This window comes from Lathyrus oleraceus, chromosome 7, assembly GCF_024323335.1.
Source record: "Lathyrus oleraceus cultivar Zhongwan6 chromosome 7, CAAS_Psat_ZW6_1.0, whole genome shotgun sequence".
NCBI classification, from domain to species: Eukaryota; Viridiplantae; Streptophyta; class Magnoliopsida; order Fabales; family Fabaceae; genus Lathyrus; species Lathyrus oleraceus.
Genome location: NC_066585.1, coordinates 505,179,664 through 505,195,079, shown reverse-complemented (window position 1 = coordinate 505,195,079; position 15,416 = coordinate 505,179,664). Strand labels below are relative to the sequence as shown.

The following is a 15,416-nucleotide window of genomic DNA, read 5'->3' as shown; positions in this document are numbered from 1 at the left end:
GCACAAGTAAATATTTAAGGTAAGAAAAATAATTATTCCCTAATTTTAAGCTTCTCTTTAATGTATATTTTTTTACAGGTGCTCGTTTTGTTCCAAAAAAATTCAGCTACATTACTCTTTCTCTTTCTCTTTCTCATTCAGCAAACTCTCTTTCCGTTAAGCAGCAACAACGACTAGCGCAGCCATTTCGCCGCCGTCAACCCATTTCACCGCCGTCAACCCCATTCCGCTTCCGTCAACCCCATTCCGCTTCCGTCAACCCCACTCCGCCTAATCGTGTAATCTCCTTTACAGTTCTATTTTTCTTCAACCGAGGTACTCTTCTCTCTCCATCTCTCTTTAATCTCTAATTTTTCCAAAACCAACATTCATTCTTCATCTCATTTGAATTCATAGTTATAAATCTTCATGTTATATGAAAAAAAATAGAAATGTTTAATATATGCACTCACAAGCTGTTTGTGAAAATGCCTCATTGAGGTTCATAAATGTTAGTTTGTGTTTGATTAAGAATGTTGTTGGAGCTAAGAGAAGAGAATCACATTGATGGGTTTAGATAATGTTTCTGTTTTATTTTACCATAGAGCCGCACTTTTTATCCTGATATTGCTCTAGTAATGGACTGTGCTGTTAACCACATTGCTTTTTGAGTTTGGAGGTACTGATCTATATATGCTACCATATTAATTCACCAATGTGTTACTAATATTATTCTATAGTATGTCCCATCTTATAGTATGCTTTAGTTGTAGGTGTTCCATCTTAAGTAGTTGAAGTGCTTGGCTTTTAGTGAAATCATGATGGTGAGTTCGATGATTCTAGCGTACAATATGAGGATCTAGAGAATTATGAATAGAGTTTTATGAATGTAGTTGGTTAATTCCTACAAAATGTTGGCAAGTTCTGGGTAGAAGTAGAGGATGAGTACAATTTAGCACTTTCAATGTGGTTTAATTTTCTTTGTAGGAGTCTGTAATAACATTTGACTGAATTTTACCCTATGATGGAGTTTAAACACAAATGGTGTGCATGGACTTAGATGAATCATTTCGTTACAAAACATTATAGATAAATTTTATTGTTTTAACTCCTTTAAACCATTGTAAAACATTATAGATTTGGATTGTGTAGATACTGTCCTCCTTTCCATACATTTTGTGAACTTAATGCTATTGGTCGGATGACAGCAATTTGACCAACACATATGTAAGCATACTTGCTGTAACTTTAGTTTAGAGTCAGGAAATTCATTAGTTTAAAAACAATTATTATGGTTGGTGTCTTACCTTCTAATTTTAGTGAAGCTGTTGTTCTTGGTGGAAGTCTTCTATCCTGTTAAGCATAGAGCATTTAGTTACTAATCTTACCATTAAAATTCCTCTTTTATAACTTACCCATCCATACTCTGTTATTTTTTAATCTATACTTTAATTCTTTGGGTACATAATAACTATTCAAAGTGGCTATTGTCTGAAGTTATTTAATATGTAATTTTACTGTGTGAATGTAATGTCCCTATAATAATGTTGTATGATGAACCAACTTTAGGCATAACCGCATAAATTCAGTTTTTCTTGTTTAACTGAACTGTAACCAAGTTTGTTTCATTAGGCCAAACTGATTCTTTAACCACTTTTAACCAGTGCTATCGATAACAGATGATGGAAAGCCAAAATTCTGCCATTTTAAGCAGCCGTGGCGCCCCATCCTTCACAAATTGGTTATGGCTGTTGTCAAAATATTCACCATGGTGCTGCCATGACCATGACATATTTTTTGACAACACTGATTCAAACTAGTGATCAGTTTGACGGGTCGTTTTTAAAAAAATCTGTTTTATTTGCCTTTGATTCTGCTGTTTTTCTACGTTCTGTTTACCAAAACCTTCTTAGTTCCTTATAATGTTGATTTAGGAATGGTGATAAAACCATGTCCGTAGCCATAACTAATAATGAGTAATGACTTTTTCCTTTATATAAGATCTGAGGCTTGCTGCTGGCATCTGACTGGTCGTTTAAGACCTTGAAAATGGACATGATGGTGAAAAAATTTCAGTCAAAATTCCAAAAAGTTAGGGAAGAAATGAATCAGTGGAATGATCTTCAATCTCGCTTAACTTCACAGTTTAGGAATGCTTCCCATATTTTGGATAGGTTGCAGGTGATTTGACTTTTCCATGTAGATAGTTTTTTATCTCATTTGCTTCTTTGAACTTGATATGGACAGTGTTATAGTTATTAAATTACTAGGGATCTTAAAGTAACTGATGTGGTTGCTGGCAGGTGCTTCAAAAATCGAGCAATTATGGTATTCTAAATTGTGTTGCTGGTGTTAAAGATGGTCTTTTGGAAAAGCAGATTGGTTCTTTGAATACCATTTTGATTTCCATGAAAAGGACTTTGTAAGTTTCTATTTTGATCTCCAATCTTTTCAACTTTGGAATGGTTGACGAATTAAAATTATATTCATAATTGATAGGTATTTATGTTTCGAGCTAAGTCACTACTATCTCTCAAACTGATCATTATCTGTTTTAAATAATTACCAAATTATGGGTCAGTTCATCATGCTACTTTTTAGAAATTACTCTTCTCACTAAGTATTTCTTTTAGAAACTACTTGTCTCTTATGAATGTGTAAACTGAGTAGTGATCCTCTCCATTTGCTACAAAACATGGGAAGTTCCACTACTATAGTTTTGTTTGTAAAGGGTACATAAATACTGAATATATGTCGCATGTTTTAGAAATGTGTGTTATTTACATACAAAACTATAGTAATCGAAAAGATCTTTACCCGTGTAAAGTAAACTTTCCAAAATGTTGTCACAATTATTTGTAAGAAAATTGGAAGTACCTGCGATATTCAGCAAATGTACAACAACATGCAGAATAGCTTTTATATTGTCTTTACCTTTTATCAAACATTACTTTCAGAATAGCAATTATAATTATCTTCTTTAGTGGCCTTTACTAGCAGATATTGAAATGGATTTATCAAGAAGTGATCTCTACTACCTTGATTTTCCCTAAGAATCTAAGAAAAACACCCTTATCCTTTCTCAGCACTTCAAATAATCAAGCAATTTGGTTGCACCACTTGCGCTTGGATCATCCTTCACTTAGTGTTCTAAAAGTTATGTTTCCTCATTTGTTCTATCTTGTTATTGTGAGCTATATTAATAGCTGACTTGTTATCACAATAATGCTTCACAGGGCCTTCCACCTTAATGATATTTTGAGGAGATGATTAGTATGTGTTAGTTTTATTGACTTATTTGTTTAATTTTAATTTGAACTTTTTCAGGGAAGAGTTCCATCGTATTGTCTTATCTCTTGAGAAATTTAGTCGTGACGGTAGACAACTAGTCAAAGGTAGTTCTTCTCGCCCAACCATGAAACAACTGCAGCAGCGTGTTGGTGTCAAACCTAGACTTATTGATTGCTTGGACGGCCTTTTGTTTCTGCATGAAATATACTACTCAGAGTAAGGAACACCATTGATTACTTTTCTTTTTTTATGCCTACTTATTTTTGCTATTAGACTATCCAGAAATGTATTAGTGTATGGGCTTTTGTAAATGAAATGACATGATGTAATGCAAGAACCTGGAAGATTGACATAAAGTTTATTGTACCTGGTAAATACTAATCACATTTCTCCTATGGCGCTTAGGTAAGGTGATATTTTTAAAGAACCAATCAATATATAGCTTTGTAATATACTTAAAAAGCATCTTTAGACTTTGTTTCATTTTGTAATATATTTGTAACTTTCTGCATTAATAGCTGTTAACATAAATGTCTTTATAGTTTTAAATGACTTTTCTTCAAATAAAGCCATTCTAATTGAATTACTAGTTGAATCTTCTTTTTTTAATAGTTAATGCTCATTTTGAAACAGGTATTTGTTAAAAACATCAATTGTATCAGCAATATCATCAATAGCCTTAATGCCGAGGTATGAAGATGCCCATGCTATATAATAAGGTCCAACCATTCAAAAGTCCTAATTGTATTTATAGATACTTCCTTTTTATATGACTATTTTCTTAGGATTCTTTTATACTTTGGTTTATGGAAGATTTTAGGCCTTTGAGAGTTTTCATTCATTTGGGTTTTGGTCCGTATAATATTTTTCTTGGGTATAGATCTCTATAGCTAGCTTCATATCATTTAGGTTTCTATCCTTTAGGAACCAATATCTTAAATAGTTAAACTATATAGACGTTCATGAAAAATGGGGACTATTTGCATTTGATGGATAGACAATGTATGGTCTAAAACCCAAATAAAGGAAAATATAGAGATGATGATATACTCAATAGCAGGGACCCAAAACCAAATAAAAGAAAATGGAGGGACTAAAACCCTCAAACAATATTATAGGACCAAATTCCAAAACTAAATTTGTGGTGCACACCTTATAGTAATCTGTACAATCTTCGTTGTCCCAGCTAGCTTTGGGGCATTGAGTATTTTGTTCTCAATTGTTTTATGGTGCCGGGGTCTATCTAGTCTTGATGTTAGGCCATCCTCAAATGTCCTATTCTATAAAGTTAATGCTGTAACAGTCCAGTCCCAGGCAAGGAGGTGTGTGTTTGGGGTTGATTTAGGCACAAGTTGTCCTCAATTCTAATTATCCTGTTCTTAATTCTAATATTGTATTACATCCTGTTATATATTTGATGTTGGGCTACCCATAGATGTCTTATATTGCATGCTGAAATTGTAAGTATGGCTAAATTGTAAGTATCCCCATATTGGTCAAATTTATGCCCAAAATACTCCTTATAATTTCGCTGACAGTCTTCTTACCTCTGAGCTAGCTTCTTGCATTGAGGTAGGTCAAATTTGTTCTTTATTCTAATTCTGATGTACAACTTGTGGTTGATCAACCTTCAAATATTTAGTCTTATGAACTTTGTACTCCTTTTGATGTCCAATTGTGGTGGCGTGTAAAGATTTCATATCGGCTAGGTGCTAATGCACTCCTTATAGACTTGGGAAATCATCTCCCTTTAAGCTAGCTTTTTATAGTTTCCTCAGTTTGTTGTTCTCTGCTCTTGCAATAGCGCAGTAGCAATTGTAGGGACTAAAACCCACTTCTAATATTTAATTTTGGGATTGGAAATTTATTTATTTGAGGGTGTGCAGAATTAGGATGAGGTCAAGATATTCTCCAACAAGCAAACGTCTAAATTCAATATCAGAGCAAGGAAAACTAAATATCTAACTGCCTAACATGCTCACCCCCATCTCTTTGCAACTCCAAGTTGACAACTCCCTTAAAGCCAGCTATGACGACCATATAGAAACTTTCTCTCTAACACACACCAGTGGATTGCAAGACTTGCACATCACCATTAAGATGTAACATGTTTCTTTTGGTAAAGATCTCAGTTTATTTAGAGGCTAGCATTTTTCACGCTTTAGATATCCAGTTTTGAGCATGAAAGGGTGTGTTTTCATCCCAATTTGGTTGGTTTATTGTTTGCTTCTGTTTTGAGTGGTTAAGCCTCATGTGTTTGGCTTCTGGTCTCTTGAGTGGTTAAGCCTCATGTGTTTAGCTTCTGCTCTTGATGGTTAATTTCTTTGGTGGTTAAGCATAATTTCTATGTTAAGTGATTAAGATTTGAGTAGTTGCTTTTGTTCAATAGTTAAGTTTTTGTCTGTTGTCAATAATATTCAAGCTCTTATTAATATTATTAATGTTGGTGTCAATATCTTATTCTGTGTTGCATGAACTGCAGCAGTGCTAGTGATCTTGGTGCCCTACAGCAACTCTTGGTTGATCAACCCAATATCGTTACTGAGGAAGGTATGCAATAATTCTGGTATGGTATAGACGATGTCTTGATTATTTAGCAATAAGAAAACTTTCGAGGTAGTTTCACTTGGTGAATATAATTGGAACTGCGGTATAATTGTTGTTTTGAACAAAGTTCGAGCTGCCGTGTAATAGTTCTAATAAGCTTGTTTTTGGTTGTGAATTTTGGCTGCAGTTCAATTTTTGATGGATACAATATTTGCTGAAGATTTGTGTTGATGTCCTCTAATGTGGTGAGCTTTTTGTATACCCAGGGAGGCTTTTGTTGTGTCCTCTACTGCAAAGTTATGTTTAAGATATTGATATTATAAATATTAATTTATAACTAAAAATTTGTTGATCTAACGTTTACATTTCTTTTTGTAGAATTTGTCTACACTTGAAGAGGTGTGTTATGGGTATATACGGTTAGAAAACAACATGAAATCAAAGTTATTATTAGGTCAAACTCAGCATTCAAGCAAACAACATGAAATCAAAGTTATTATTAGGTCAAACTCAGCACTAGAAACCGCCCATTAAATGGACGGCACTGTACAAGTAAAAAGAAAAACCCTGCGGCAATGTTATAACGTGTTTTCTCAACTGAAGTAAAATTTTCTTTGTTTTCTTTGTTTTAAATTATAATTGAAGTAAGTTTTAATTATAAGTAATATAATATTGATAATTTTTATTAATATTAATTGATTATAGTTATTTATATTTAATTAAGTATTAGAATAATTAAAATAAAAATAATTGTTATAATTAATATATTTAATTAATAAATAAAATAATAATATAAATAAATAAATAATAATGAAAAGGAATATTTATTCATTAATATAATTAAAAAAAGTACATTATGTTCCTATCTAGTCTTGATTTTGACTCGATCAACGAAAGCATAAGTGAGTTCTAAATTGTAGGAGTTTGTCCAATTCGGGTCAATCTTCTACAATTTAATCAATATTTGTTGGTTGACTAGAAGGTCCTGTGTCATTTCTGGGATTTATAAATTCAGCGATCATATCATCAGTAAATTTGTTTATCATCGCCGCACTACCATAACTTAATCTTGTTTCCTCGTTATTTCAATTTGGTTGGGTGGTAGGTGGCATTGAGTTATTCATGTAGGGGTGTAGGGTTGTTGATCTTGAGATGAATTTAGGGTGAAGGTTTGTAAGTGGTAAAAAGACATTTGTGGTTGGGGTGTTTGGTAGTTGTGTTCTTGTGGGGTAGGTTATGAGAATGAGTATTGGTTATAGTGGGTGGTGGATGGTGTTTGTTATTGTATGAATGTTGTTGAGGGGATACAAATTGGGTTTTGTTATTCGGTGTTGTAGAAGGTTGGGTTAAATGATGTGTATGGTTGATGGTAGTGTTGGCTTGTGGTATAAGGTTGTTGTGTTGGGTTGAAAAGTTGTTGGGTGTTCAATGTTGGGTGTTCAATGTAAGTGCTAGTTGATAGTCTAGTGTGTTGAAAGTTTGAAGTTGTGAGTTGGTTACGAGGGTCAAATATGTATCTATTTTGTGATAAATACAAAGTGGGCACATCTATACCAATCCATGTATTCCCTACTAGGTTTACAATCGGTCGATATGATATCTCCTTGTAAGACGGTGTTGCGACGATTTTGTCATTATTGACACTCTTGTTTATAATGGTCTTTTCAATTTGAAAATTTCCATTAGTATGACGTCTGATTTTTGTGGTATTCCTCCATGCACCCAGATGGATCCGAAATTTCTTGTTGACTCCCAAATTAGAGTTTAAACTTATCTGAATCTTGTTGACTCCCAAATTAGAGTTTAAACCTATCTGGATGATGCATTTCAACATAAGTGAAATAAATTAAAAATCTTGTTGAACTCTACATGTCACTTTCACTTGAATCTTCATCTTTAAGTCCAATGTAGGACTTCCATATAACCTGTAAAGTAGTATTAAAAAAGGATTAGTTAAAAAAATTATAAATGAACTTTAAATATTATTAGTATAAATCTTGAAGATAATACATCATCCGCCTCGAAATGATTGAAGAACGTCCGATATCTAGAAGCATATGATGAGGGGTTTTTTAATAATTCTTCTCATATGCGGACCACCTAAAAAAGAAAATTATTAAAAATTACCTAAAAAAACATATCTAAAATTATATATAATAATAATATATAACATGTCATGACATGAATTCAGTGTGAGCTTTAGGACATAACTACACAAAACGAGAAGACATTAGATAACCCAAACTAAAATTAATAGTCCTAAATGAGTACAACACACTAAATAGAATGAAACATGAGAAAAACAAAACATGTTAAAAGAAACATGGCATGCAAGAGAAACATAGAATGTAAGTGTCTCTTTACCATAAAATGCAAGATTGATGGAAATGTGAATAAATACAAAGTTAGATAGATTGGTAGCTAAAATTTCTTGCCCAAACTTATCATGTAGATTATCGAGACTTTTTCTTCCCTTACTAAATTTTATCACCCTTAATATCAATATCACACATCCTTACGGCATTATCCTCTTTATCTAAGAACTCAATTATATGTCTCTTATGTTTCAAATAATCACATGTAACCATTTCTAGTCCTCGTCAAAGTACAACAAACAATTACAATATATTTAAAATAATTTACATTTTAAATATTAATTAAAAAACAAAAAGTAATTTGTGTATATATTTTTTTTGTGTGGAAAGGGGGCAAAGTGAGGAAGACTTACCCTCCTCTTATTTCAAAAGGTGTAGGAAGACAAGTTGAAACATTTTTCAAAACATGTGAATTTTCAAATGCAATATTGTTTAATCTAAAAGAAAAAACATTTTTACTTAAATGTGAAAATATCTTTTAATTTTATAAGGGCGAGGAAGGTCGAACATAGGGGTACAAGAGAAATCACCCCATAGTATAATATTCCTCAGTTATTTCAAAATCTCTTTTTGGGCCGAAAATCTTCGCCCACTATCGCAATCCAACCACAATCATCCCTCTTATTTAAAGCCTCCATTTGCCTCATTCTCACACACACTGCTCCCTCATCAGTCGCAAACCCTAGCCGCGCCACCTTCAATCCTCTCATTCATTTTCTGTACAGTTCATTGTTATCAGAATCATATCCATATTTTCCAGATTTATTTTGTTGTCCATTTTAATTTTGAAATATCGATTTATTGTTTACAATAGGCGGTGTTTTGGGAAATGATGATAATATCGCTGACAGAGGCCTTAGCTCTGCTGAATTATGATAATTTGCACGTCAGTCTGATCCTAAACATTCATCTCACTTTTTTCAATCCAATCTATTACTATATTTTGATATTGCTTTTTTTAATTTTATATATGTTTTGTATTTGTTTTCGATTCCGAAATCACGCTCACCATATGGTTTGCCTATGATTTATGGAAACTTCGTTTTGGGCGAGGGGTTCAATTGTGTTGTTCTCACACGCTGCTCCTTCATCGGCTGCACTACCTTCAATCCCTTCATTCATCACCTATATAATTCATTGTTATCATAATCATACTGTCCATTTTAATTTTGAAATTTTGATTTGTTTACAATATGTGATTTTGGGAAATGATGATAATATCGCCGACAGAGGCACTAGCTCTGCTGAATTATGATAATTTGCACGTCAGTCTGATCCTAAACATTTATCTCACTTTTTCCATATCCAATCTATCGTTATATTTTCATACTGCTTTTTTTAATTTTATATTTGTTTTCGATTCCGAAATCACTTCCCCAGAGTTTGGTATGGATTGCCTATGACTTCTGGAAACTTCTTTTTGGGTGAGGGCTATAAAATAGTTGTAAATTTTTAAAGTGTCTTTGAGGTGTGTTATTAGGAATAAATTGGATGGATGTTTAGTAATAAATAGGACGACCATGATTGTTATAAGGTTTCATAAGTGGTTTTTCGTTGTCATGAATAAACCCTTTATTAAAGTTTGAGTATCTATGCCCTTAAAGTAACATGTGCACATGTACTTTTGATTAGTACAATGTATCCCACTACTAACTCAATCAATTAAAACTCATACAATATAATTAAATTATTCTATAGAATTAGATGATTCAAATGTGGTGTTATATGAAATGAGGGTTAACATCATCTTTTTAGATGTGGATGCCATTAAAGTCAACCTTCATGATATTGACTTGAGTGATCACTATGCACATGACAAATGGGATAAATGTGTCTTGATAGATCCTAGTTGCTTAGTTCAGGTCCTATTTTGGAATGTTTATAAAAAACTATAACTCAATCTTAACGGCGTCAATGTATATGGTCACGTGACTTTGGAAACCACATATGGCGAGGGTTCAAATTCCAAGTTGATTGACGTCTGCTATCTCATTATGGATGCCTTGTAATCATATAACATCATCTTGGAGAGATTTGCCATCAATTCCCTAGGGTTTATCATTTTTGTCTTGTATTTAGTCTTAAAGGTTGGTGAGTATGATCTAATGAGAACAACAAATTGCTTATGAATGTTACTAGTGTAGCCTGGTGTTCGAGAAAGAAAAGCTCACCCTTGTTGGTGCCCTTCCTTTAGATGCTTCAAATGTTGACCTTGGTTGTTTGGATACCAGATTAGGCGTTAAGGTGGAATGGTTCATGCCCACAGAGGACTTGAATGAGGTCCAAATAAGCCATTTAGCCCATTCGGTGATAAATATATGTACTTCACTCACCAAGGAAGAAGAACGTAAGCTAGTCGACAAACTTAATAGAAATGTCGAGTTGTTCACCTGAGGATCCCTTGATATGGCTGAGATAGACACTAAAATGGTGAGACATTGCCTTGCTATCCACTCGTAAGCCAAACCGGTGGTGCAGGGGAAATAAAAAGTTTGTGAGGAGATGAAGGTTGCCATCAAATAATTAGTAAAATCACAAATTGGAAGTGAATCGTATCATATATCATGATGAACTAAAAGGAACATACATTGGCTAATCTATTTGCACATACATTTCTCTTTCTAATAATGTGATATATTGATCAAAGGCCTTAATTTATTGAACACTTTGACTTGCACTTCTTTCATCATGATGTCTGCAATCTTATTCGCACTGTTTTAAGTTCAGCTTCGCTTTTGCTAATTGCTCTCGAAGATAATGGAACCTTATTTTGATGTGCTTGTTTCGTCCATGCGATATTAGGTTCTTCTCCAGATTGATAGCAGACGTGTTGTCGATCTTCATGGTGTCATACCCTAATTTTCAACCCTAAGATGCCACCATCATTTGTACCATTTGCATGACATCTAGCATCTTTGCACTATTAACCTATTGAAAATACAAAAAGATTTTCTACTTTGTTTGTCTTAAGCTAGGGTTTTGCACCAAGAGCTTTCAAAGATTGATCAATCAAGACTTGGCATGAGTTTTAACATTTCAAACTCCTCATCACAAGTGACTTCCGTCGATAAAAATCAATTTCAAGATCATTCCATCTTAAATTTATCAAGGCCAGAGTTCATTTGATACCCTCAACTAGGGTTTTGACCCAAAGTCAACTGGTCGACTTTTTAGCCAAGGCATGATCCTAAAGCTTGAAGTACGGTTCAAATACATCATAAATGATCCATTCCCATCATCTAATATGCCTAAGAGATCCTATTCATTAAAGATTGCAAGAATTGGATTCATCTGATACAAAGTCAACTAAGGCAAAGTCAAAGTTTGACTTTTGACATTTTGGGTCAACCATGGACTTCTCAACTCAAGGATCATGAAAATATGGTTTATGGATGCATTTGATCAAGAGTAAACAAGAAATTTGAGGTTACTTGCAAAAAGGGCAAGATTTGGTTTTGTAAATTTTTCTAAGTTATGAAAAAATACATGTTCAAGTACCCATCTTTCCAAGGCCATAACTTGTGATCCAGCCCACCATTTTATTTGCTCCAATTATCATATTAAAGGTCTTATTTCATACTTCAACTTTGTCTGTGATGATTGATTCCCAAAAAATACAAGGATTTCAAGTTATGAAGCCATGAAGTTGGTACCATAAAATTAAAACACTTAGAACAATTTTCAACCAAATCTGCCTTCAAGAAGTGGCTTACTTTTCAGCATGATCCACATTGATTCAAGGAAAACGCCCAACATGAAAGTTGTAGAGGATGGCCTTAGATTTTCAAAAAGTCCAAGAGCATGAAATTATCATATTTGAGCTAGGAGTTTCGAAGAGTTGAAGTTGGCTCTCCAAATCTGAATTTTGGGTCATTTTCATGACAAATTCATCATGTAACATTGAGTCAAAGCTACATGATCTTGTTTTACAGGCTATCTTGCTTCTAAATCTCACCTTAATCAGAATATTACACAAACCTTTGATGCATTACACAAGGGATTGAGCCATTGACCAAGTCTTGATGCCATATTTGGAAGGTTTTGCAAAAAGCTTCATATCCATTTTGATAAAGGCCAACTTTTCCAACCACTCTTGCGTTGAACTTCTAACTTGTTTCTTCTGATCACACTTAACCTCTAAACCAGAAGCAACATCCTAAAAGTACCTCTAAACTCCTCCTTTCACTCCGCCTTTTCATCACGATCCATTATGATTTTTTGTGCAAAATGAAATCAAGTCACCAAACTAGCATTCCAATTGAACCAAGATTGATTTATGCAAGTTACATGAACCATATGGAACCTCTATAAATAGAGAGACAAGCCTCATAATTGAATACACCAGAATTGGCATAAAAACTCCATTGTAGTCAATTCTCCAAACCTCAAACTTCCAAATTCCATTGCGCTTGTGTTTTCTCCAAACCAACACTTCAAACAACTTCTAAACATCCATTAGAAGTTGTCCAAACACTTGAACAACTTCTGTAACAGCCCTACCATCATCTTCCAAATCACATTTTTATAGCTTGCAACTTGATTTGGAAAGGAAGAACCGCACACTCTCAGTTCAAGTCAGGCATTCAAACACCTTCCTATAGGTGTAAGGAAACTGTTCAGATCATAAAATCACATCTGGAACACCCCTATTTCAAAGGACGGTTTTCATTTTGAGGTATGTATTCATTCCTGCAATTTATGATTTAAGGCACCATTTTGCATCATTCTTGTTACCATTACACTTGCCAAGATGTCAGGAACAAAACCCCTATGATCATTGGTCTTAATTGGTGATGTTTGGAATTTAATTTTAAATTCAATTTTTAGGGTTCATATGCATTTTGTTTGATTTCTGGATATTTATGAAAAATAAATGAAATTGGTGAGTACCATTAGATTCCTTGCGAAATTCTAAGCAATTTTGGTCTTTAAAACTTTTGATTTCGTTAAGAATTGAGAGAGTTAGAGTTTTAACAATAAGTGAAAATGGTGGAAACTATGGACTACGGGATGAATGAGGAAGATGAAGTTTGGAGCCATTTTTAAATTTTAAAAGTCACTTTAATATATATTTTAATTGATGTAATTGAATACATGAATTGGCATTGCGCCCCAGTGGTAAAACACTAGTTTCTTAAGTTACTGGGCGTGGGTTTGAATTTGGGCAGTTTAATGATTTTTTGTTTTCACTTGTTTTCACTTGTTAAAAGAGTATGCTTTAATCATACAAACTTCCAACATCAAGAACAAATAAGACATAAGCCAAAAGAGTGAATGGTTAGGAGGTGATTAGGTTTCCACTTAAGTTTGGTCTTATCATGAACTTTGATTCAAATCTAATGTTTATTTTGTTAAGACTTATAATGTGATGCATGTTTGACCTAAATTGATTCATGTTGTGTTTACCATGTACCAATGAATGCTTTCACCATGTCAAACATGATTTTGTCTTCACCATCAATATGTGGTGTCTTGTGATGTTATGTGAAACTTCGTCGTTGTCTTGTTTATGTTTATCTCAATGCCTAAAAACCATGATTAATATTGTCATCCATACCTCACTCACCTTGTGATTGTCATTGTACTTAGCCATATTTTGTACCTTAATATTAATGCATGTTCAATCTTGTTATTGTTTATATCCAAGGGAAAAGAATCATGACATTATTGTCATTTTGCATGTGTGTGTTCATCTACATTCTATACAACTTTTTATTCCCCTTAATCCAAAAACTTCTAGATACAATCTTAGGTTCCCCTAAATTTAAACCTTAGGATTCTATCCCTCTCTCCTTCTTATAACCACTTTCATAATAAACTTTGACTTAGGCCATTGTTTCTCCTTTTATTTCTTAATCAAATGCTTCAAAACACTTAAGCATATTCGAAGATCTTTTCATAAGACCTAAAAAACACAAACTTAATTCAAACCCTTTTGCCACTTTGGCTTTTCCATGTTTAAAACCTTTTCATAAAAGGATTAGACATGAGTCATCCCTAGTTGAGATTTAAATCTCCTACCCCATAACATTGTTGAGATTGATATTGATTCTTTTCCATTTGGAAGAGGTATGTGGCATACTTGTTGATTCTATATCCAAGTGAGAGCCCTTCTTTCAATTTGATGCAAATATCTATCTTCCACATGTTTGTGGTGGTTTAAATGCGATTTTTCTCCTTAAGATGACAATTTGTCTCTTTCTCATAAAATCAACCCCAACAAATCCCTTCTTACTTTTGAACCCGAACTACGAGGTTTTGATCCTTCACGGGTACGTAGGCATAAGACTCAATATCTTTCCAAATCATCAAACAATAAAAAGATGTTCTTTTTCTCATCTCCCCAATAAAATAGCAAACAATTTTAAATCAAACACATATATTTAAAAGGTTCCTGTAGAGTACTACAGATGATTAGGATGCTAATACCTTCCTTTTTCATACCCCCCCCCCCCCCCCCCCCCGTACCTTTAGAATCTCCCCCCTTTTTGCTTAGCTTTAGTTTAATCTTATAGCTTTGCATATACATATTGTGTTATTTTTGAATTTTTCCCCTTCCCTTGGATAAATTAAAGTTCGGTGGTGATATTTTGATTCATGAGTCAAGTCTAATCAATAGCTTGGTCTCCGATTCTTCACCGCGACACATGGTAATTACTTCGTGATTCTTCCTTGTAATCTCTTAGACAAAATTCACCATACATGTTGCTTGGAATGCACAAATAGAAGCAATTATGTATTCTGCTTCACACGACGGTAATGTCACTACTGGTTCCTTTCTTGAACTTCAAGCTACTGGTGCATCACCTAGCATAAACACATAACCAGTTGTGGATTTTCTTTCCTCATCATCACTACACCATATTGAGTTGGTGTATCTTACTAACTTGCATTATTTTCCTTCATCAACTGCAGGAAACAGAATATTATAGTTGAGAGTTCCTTTCAGATAACTTAATATCCTATTTGTCGATTCTAGGTGTGATACATTTGGCTTCTGCATGAATATGCTTACCATACCCACACTGTATGCTAGACCAGGACTTGTGTGATAAAGGTATAGAAGTGATCCAATGAGTCTTCTTTACTACGTTGGATCGACATCATTTTCATTTGTGTCTTTTGACAGTTGCAATCTGGACTCAACTGGAGTCGAAGTTGGGTTGCAATCTTGCATCTCAAATCTATTGAGTACTTCGCCTGCATATCTTCGTTGGCGTATTA

General features: G+C 33.8%; 1 protein-coding gene and 2 non-coding genes across 5 annotated transcripts; all 3 read left to right on the top strand.

Moving 5' to 3' along the window:
* The first annotated feature begins 70 nt into the window (after positions 1 to 70).
* On the top strand, positions 71 to 6,440 carry LOC127105941 (uncharacterized protein At5g43822). Of its 3 annotated transcripts, none has more exons than XM_051043160.1 (8): positions 71 to 315; positions 1,981 to 2,160; positions 2,283 to 2,401; positions 3,307 to 3,486; positions 3,904 to 3,960; positions 5,756 to 5,820; positions 6,005 to 6,062; positions 6,196 to 6,440. In XM_051043160.1, the coding sequence occupies exons 2-7, from the start codon at positions 2,029 to 2,031 to the stop codon at positions 6,046 to 6,048; spliced, it is 597 nt and encodes a 198-aa protein (XP_050899117.1). In that variant the 5' UTR covers positions 71 to 315; positions 1,981 to 2,028; the 3' UTR covers positions 6,049 to 6,062; positions 6,196 to 6,440. The 3 variants fall into 3 exon arrangements, 2 of the variants coding, with proteins under 2 accessions (XP_050899117.1, XP_050899116.1); XM_051043159.1 differs by having other exon boundaries at positions 72 to 315; positions 5,753 to 5,820; positions 6,196 to 6,438; XR_007795188.1 differs by lacking the exon at positions 6,196 to 6,440 and having other exon boundaries at positions 3,904 to 3,989; positions 5,753 to 5,820; positions 6,005 to 6,047.
* A 2,573-nt stretch (positions 6,441 to 9,013) lies between these two features.
* LOC127109572 (small nucleolar RNA Z122) lies at positions 9,014 to 9,095 on the top strand. The gene has a single exon (XR_007796846.1). It is a non-coding gene; the product is annotated as a small nucleolar RNA Z122 (small nucleolar RNA).
* Positions 9,096 to 9,392: 297 nt separating this feature from the next.
* On the top strand, positions 9,393 to 9,474 carry LOC127109571 (small nucleolar RNA Z122). Its single transcript, XR_007796845.1, has one exon. It is a non-coding gene; the product is annotated as a small nucleolar RNA Z122 (small nucleolar RNA).
* The last annotated feature ends 5,942 nt before the right edge of the window (positions 9,475 to 15,416 follow it).

Excerpts from the sequence above, each read along its gene's own strand:
- LOC127105941 (XM_051043159.1), top strand. The coding sequence starts at position 2,029 with ATGGACATGATGGTGAAAAAATTTCAGTCAAAATTCCAAAAAGTTAGG. Across the intron at positions 2,161-2,282 it reads ATATTTTGGATAGGTTGCAG|GTGCTTCAAAAATCGAGCAA; the intron begins GTGATTTGACTT and ends GGTTGCTGGCAG. Across the intron at positions 2,402-3,306 it reads ATTTCCATGAAAAGGACTTT|GGAAGAGTTCCATCGTATTG; the intron begins GTAAGTTTCTAT and ends GAACTTTTTCAG.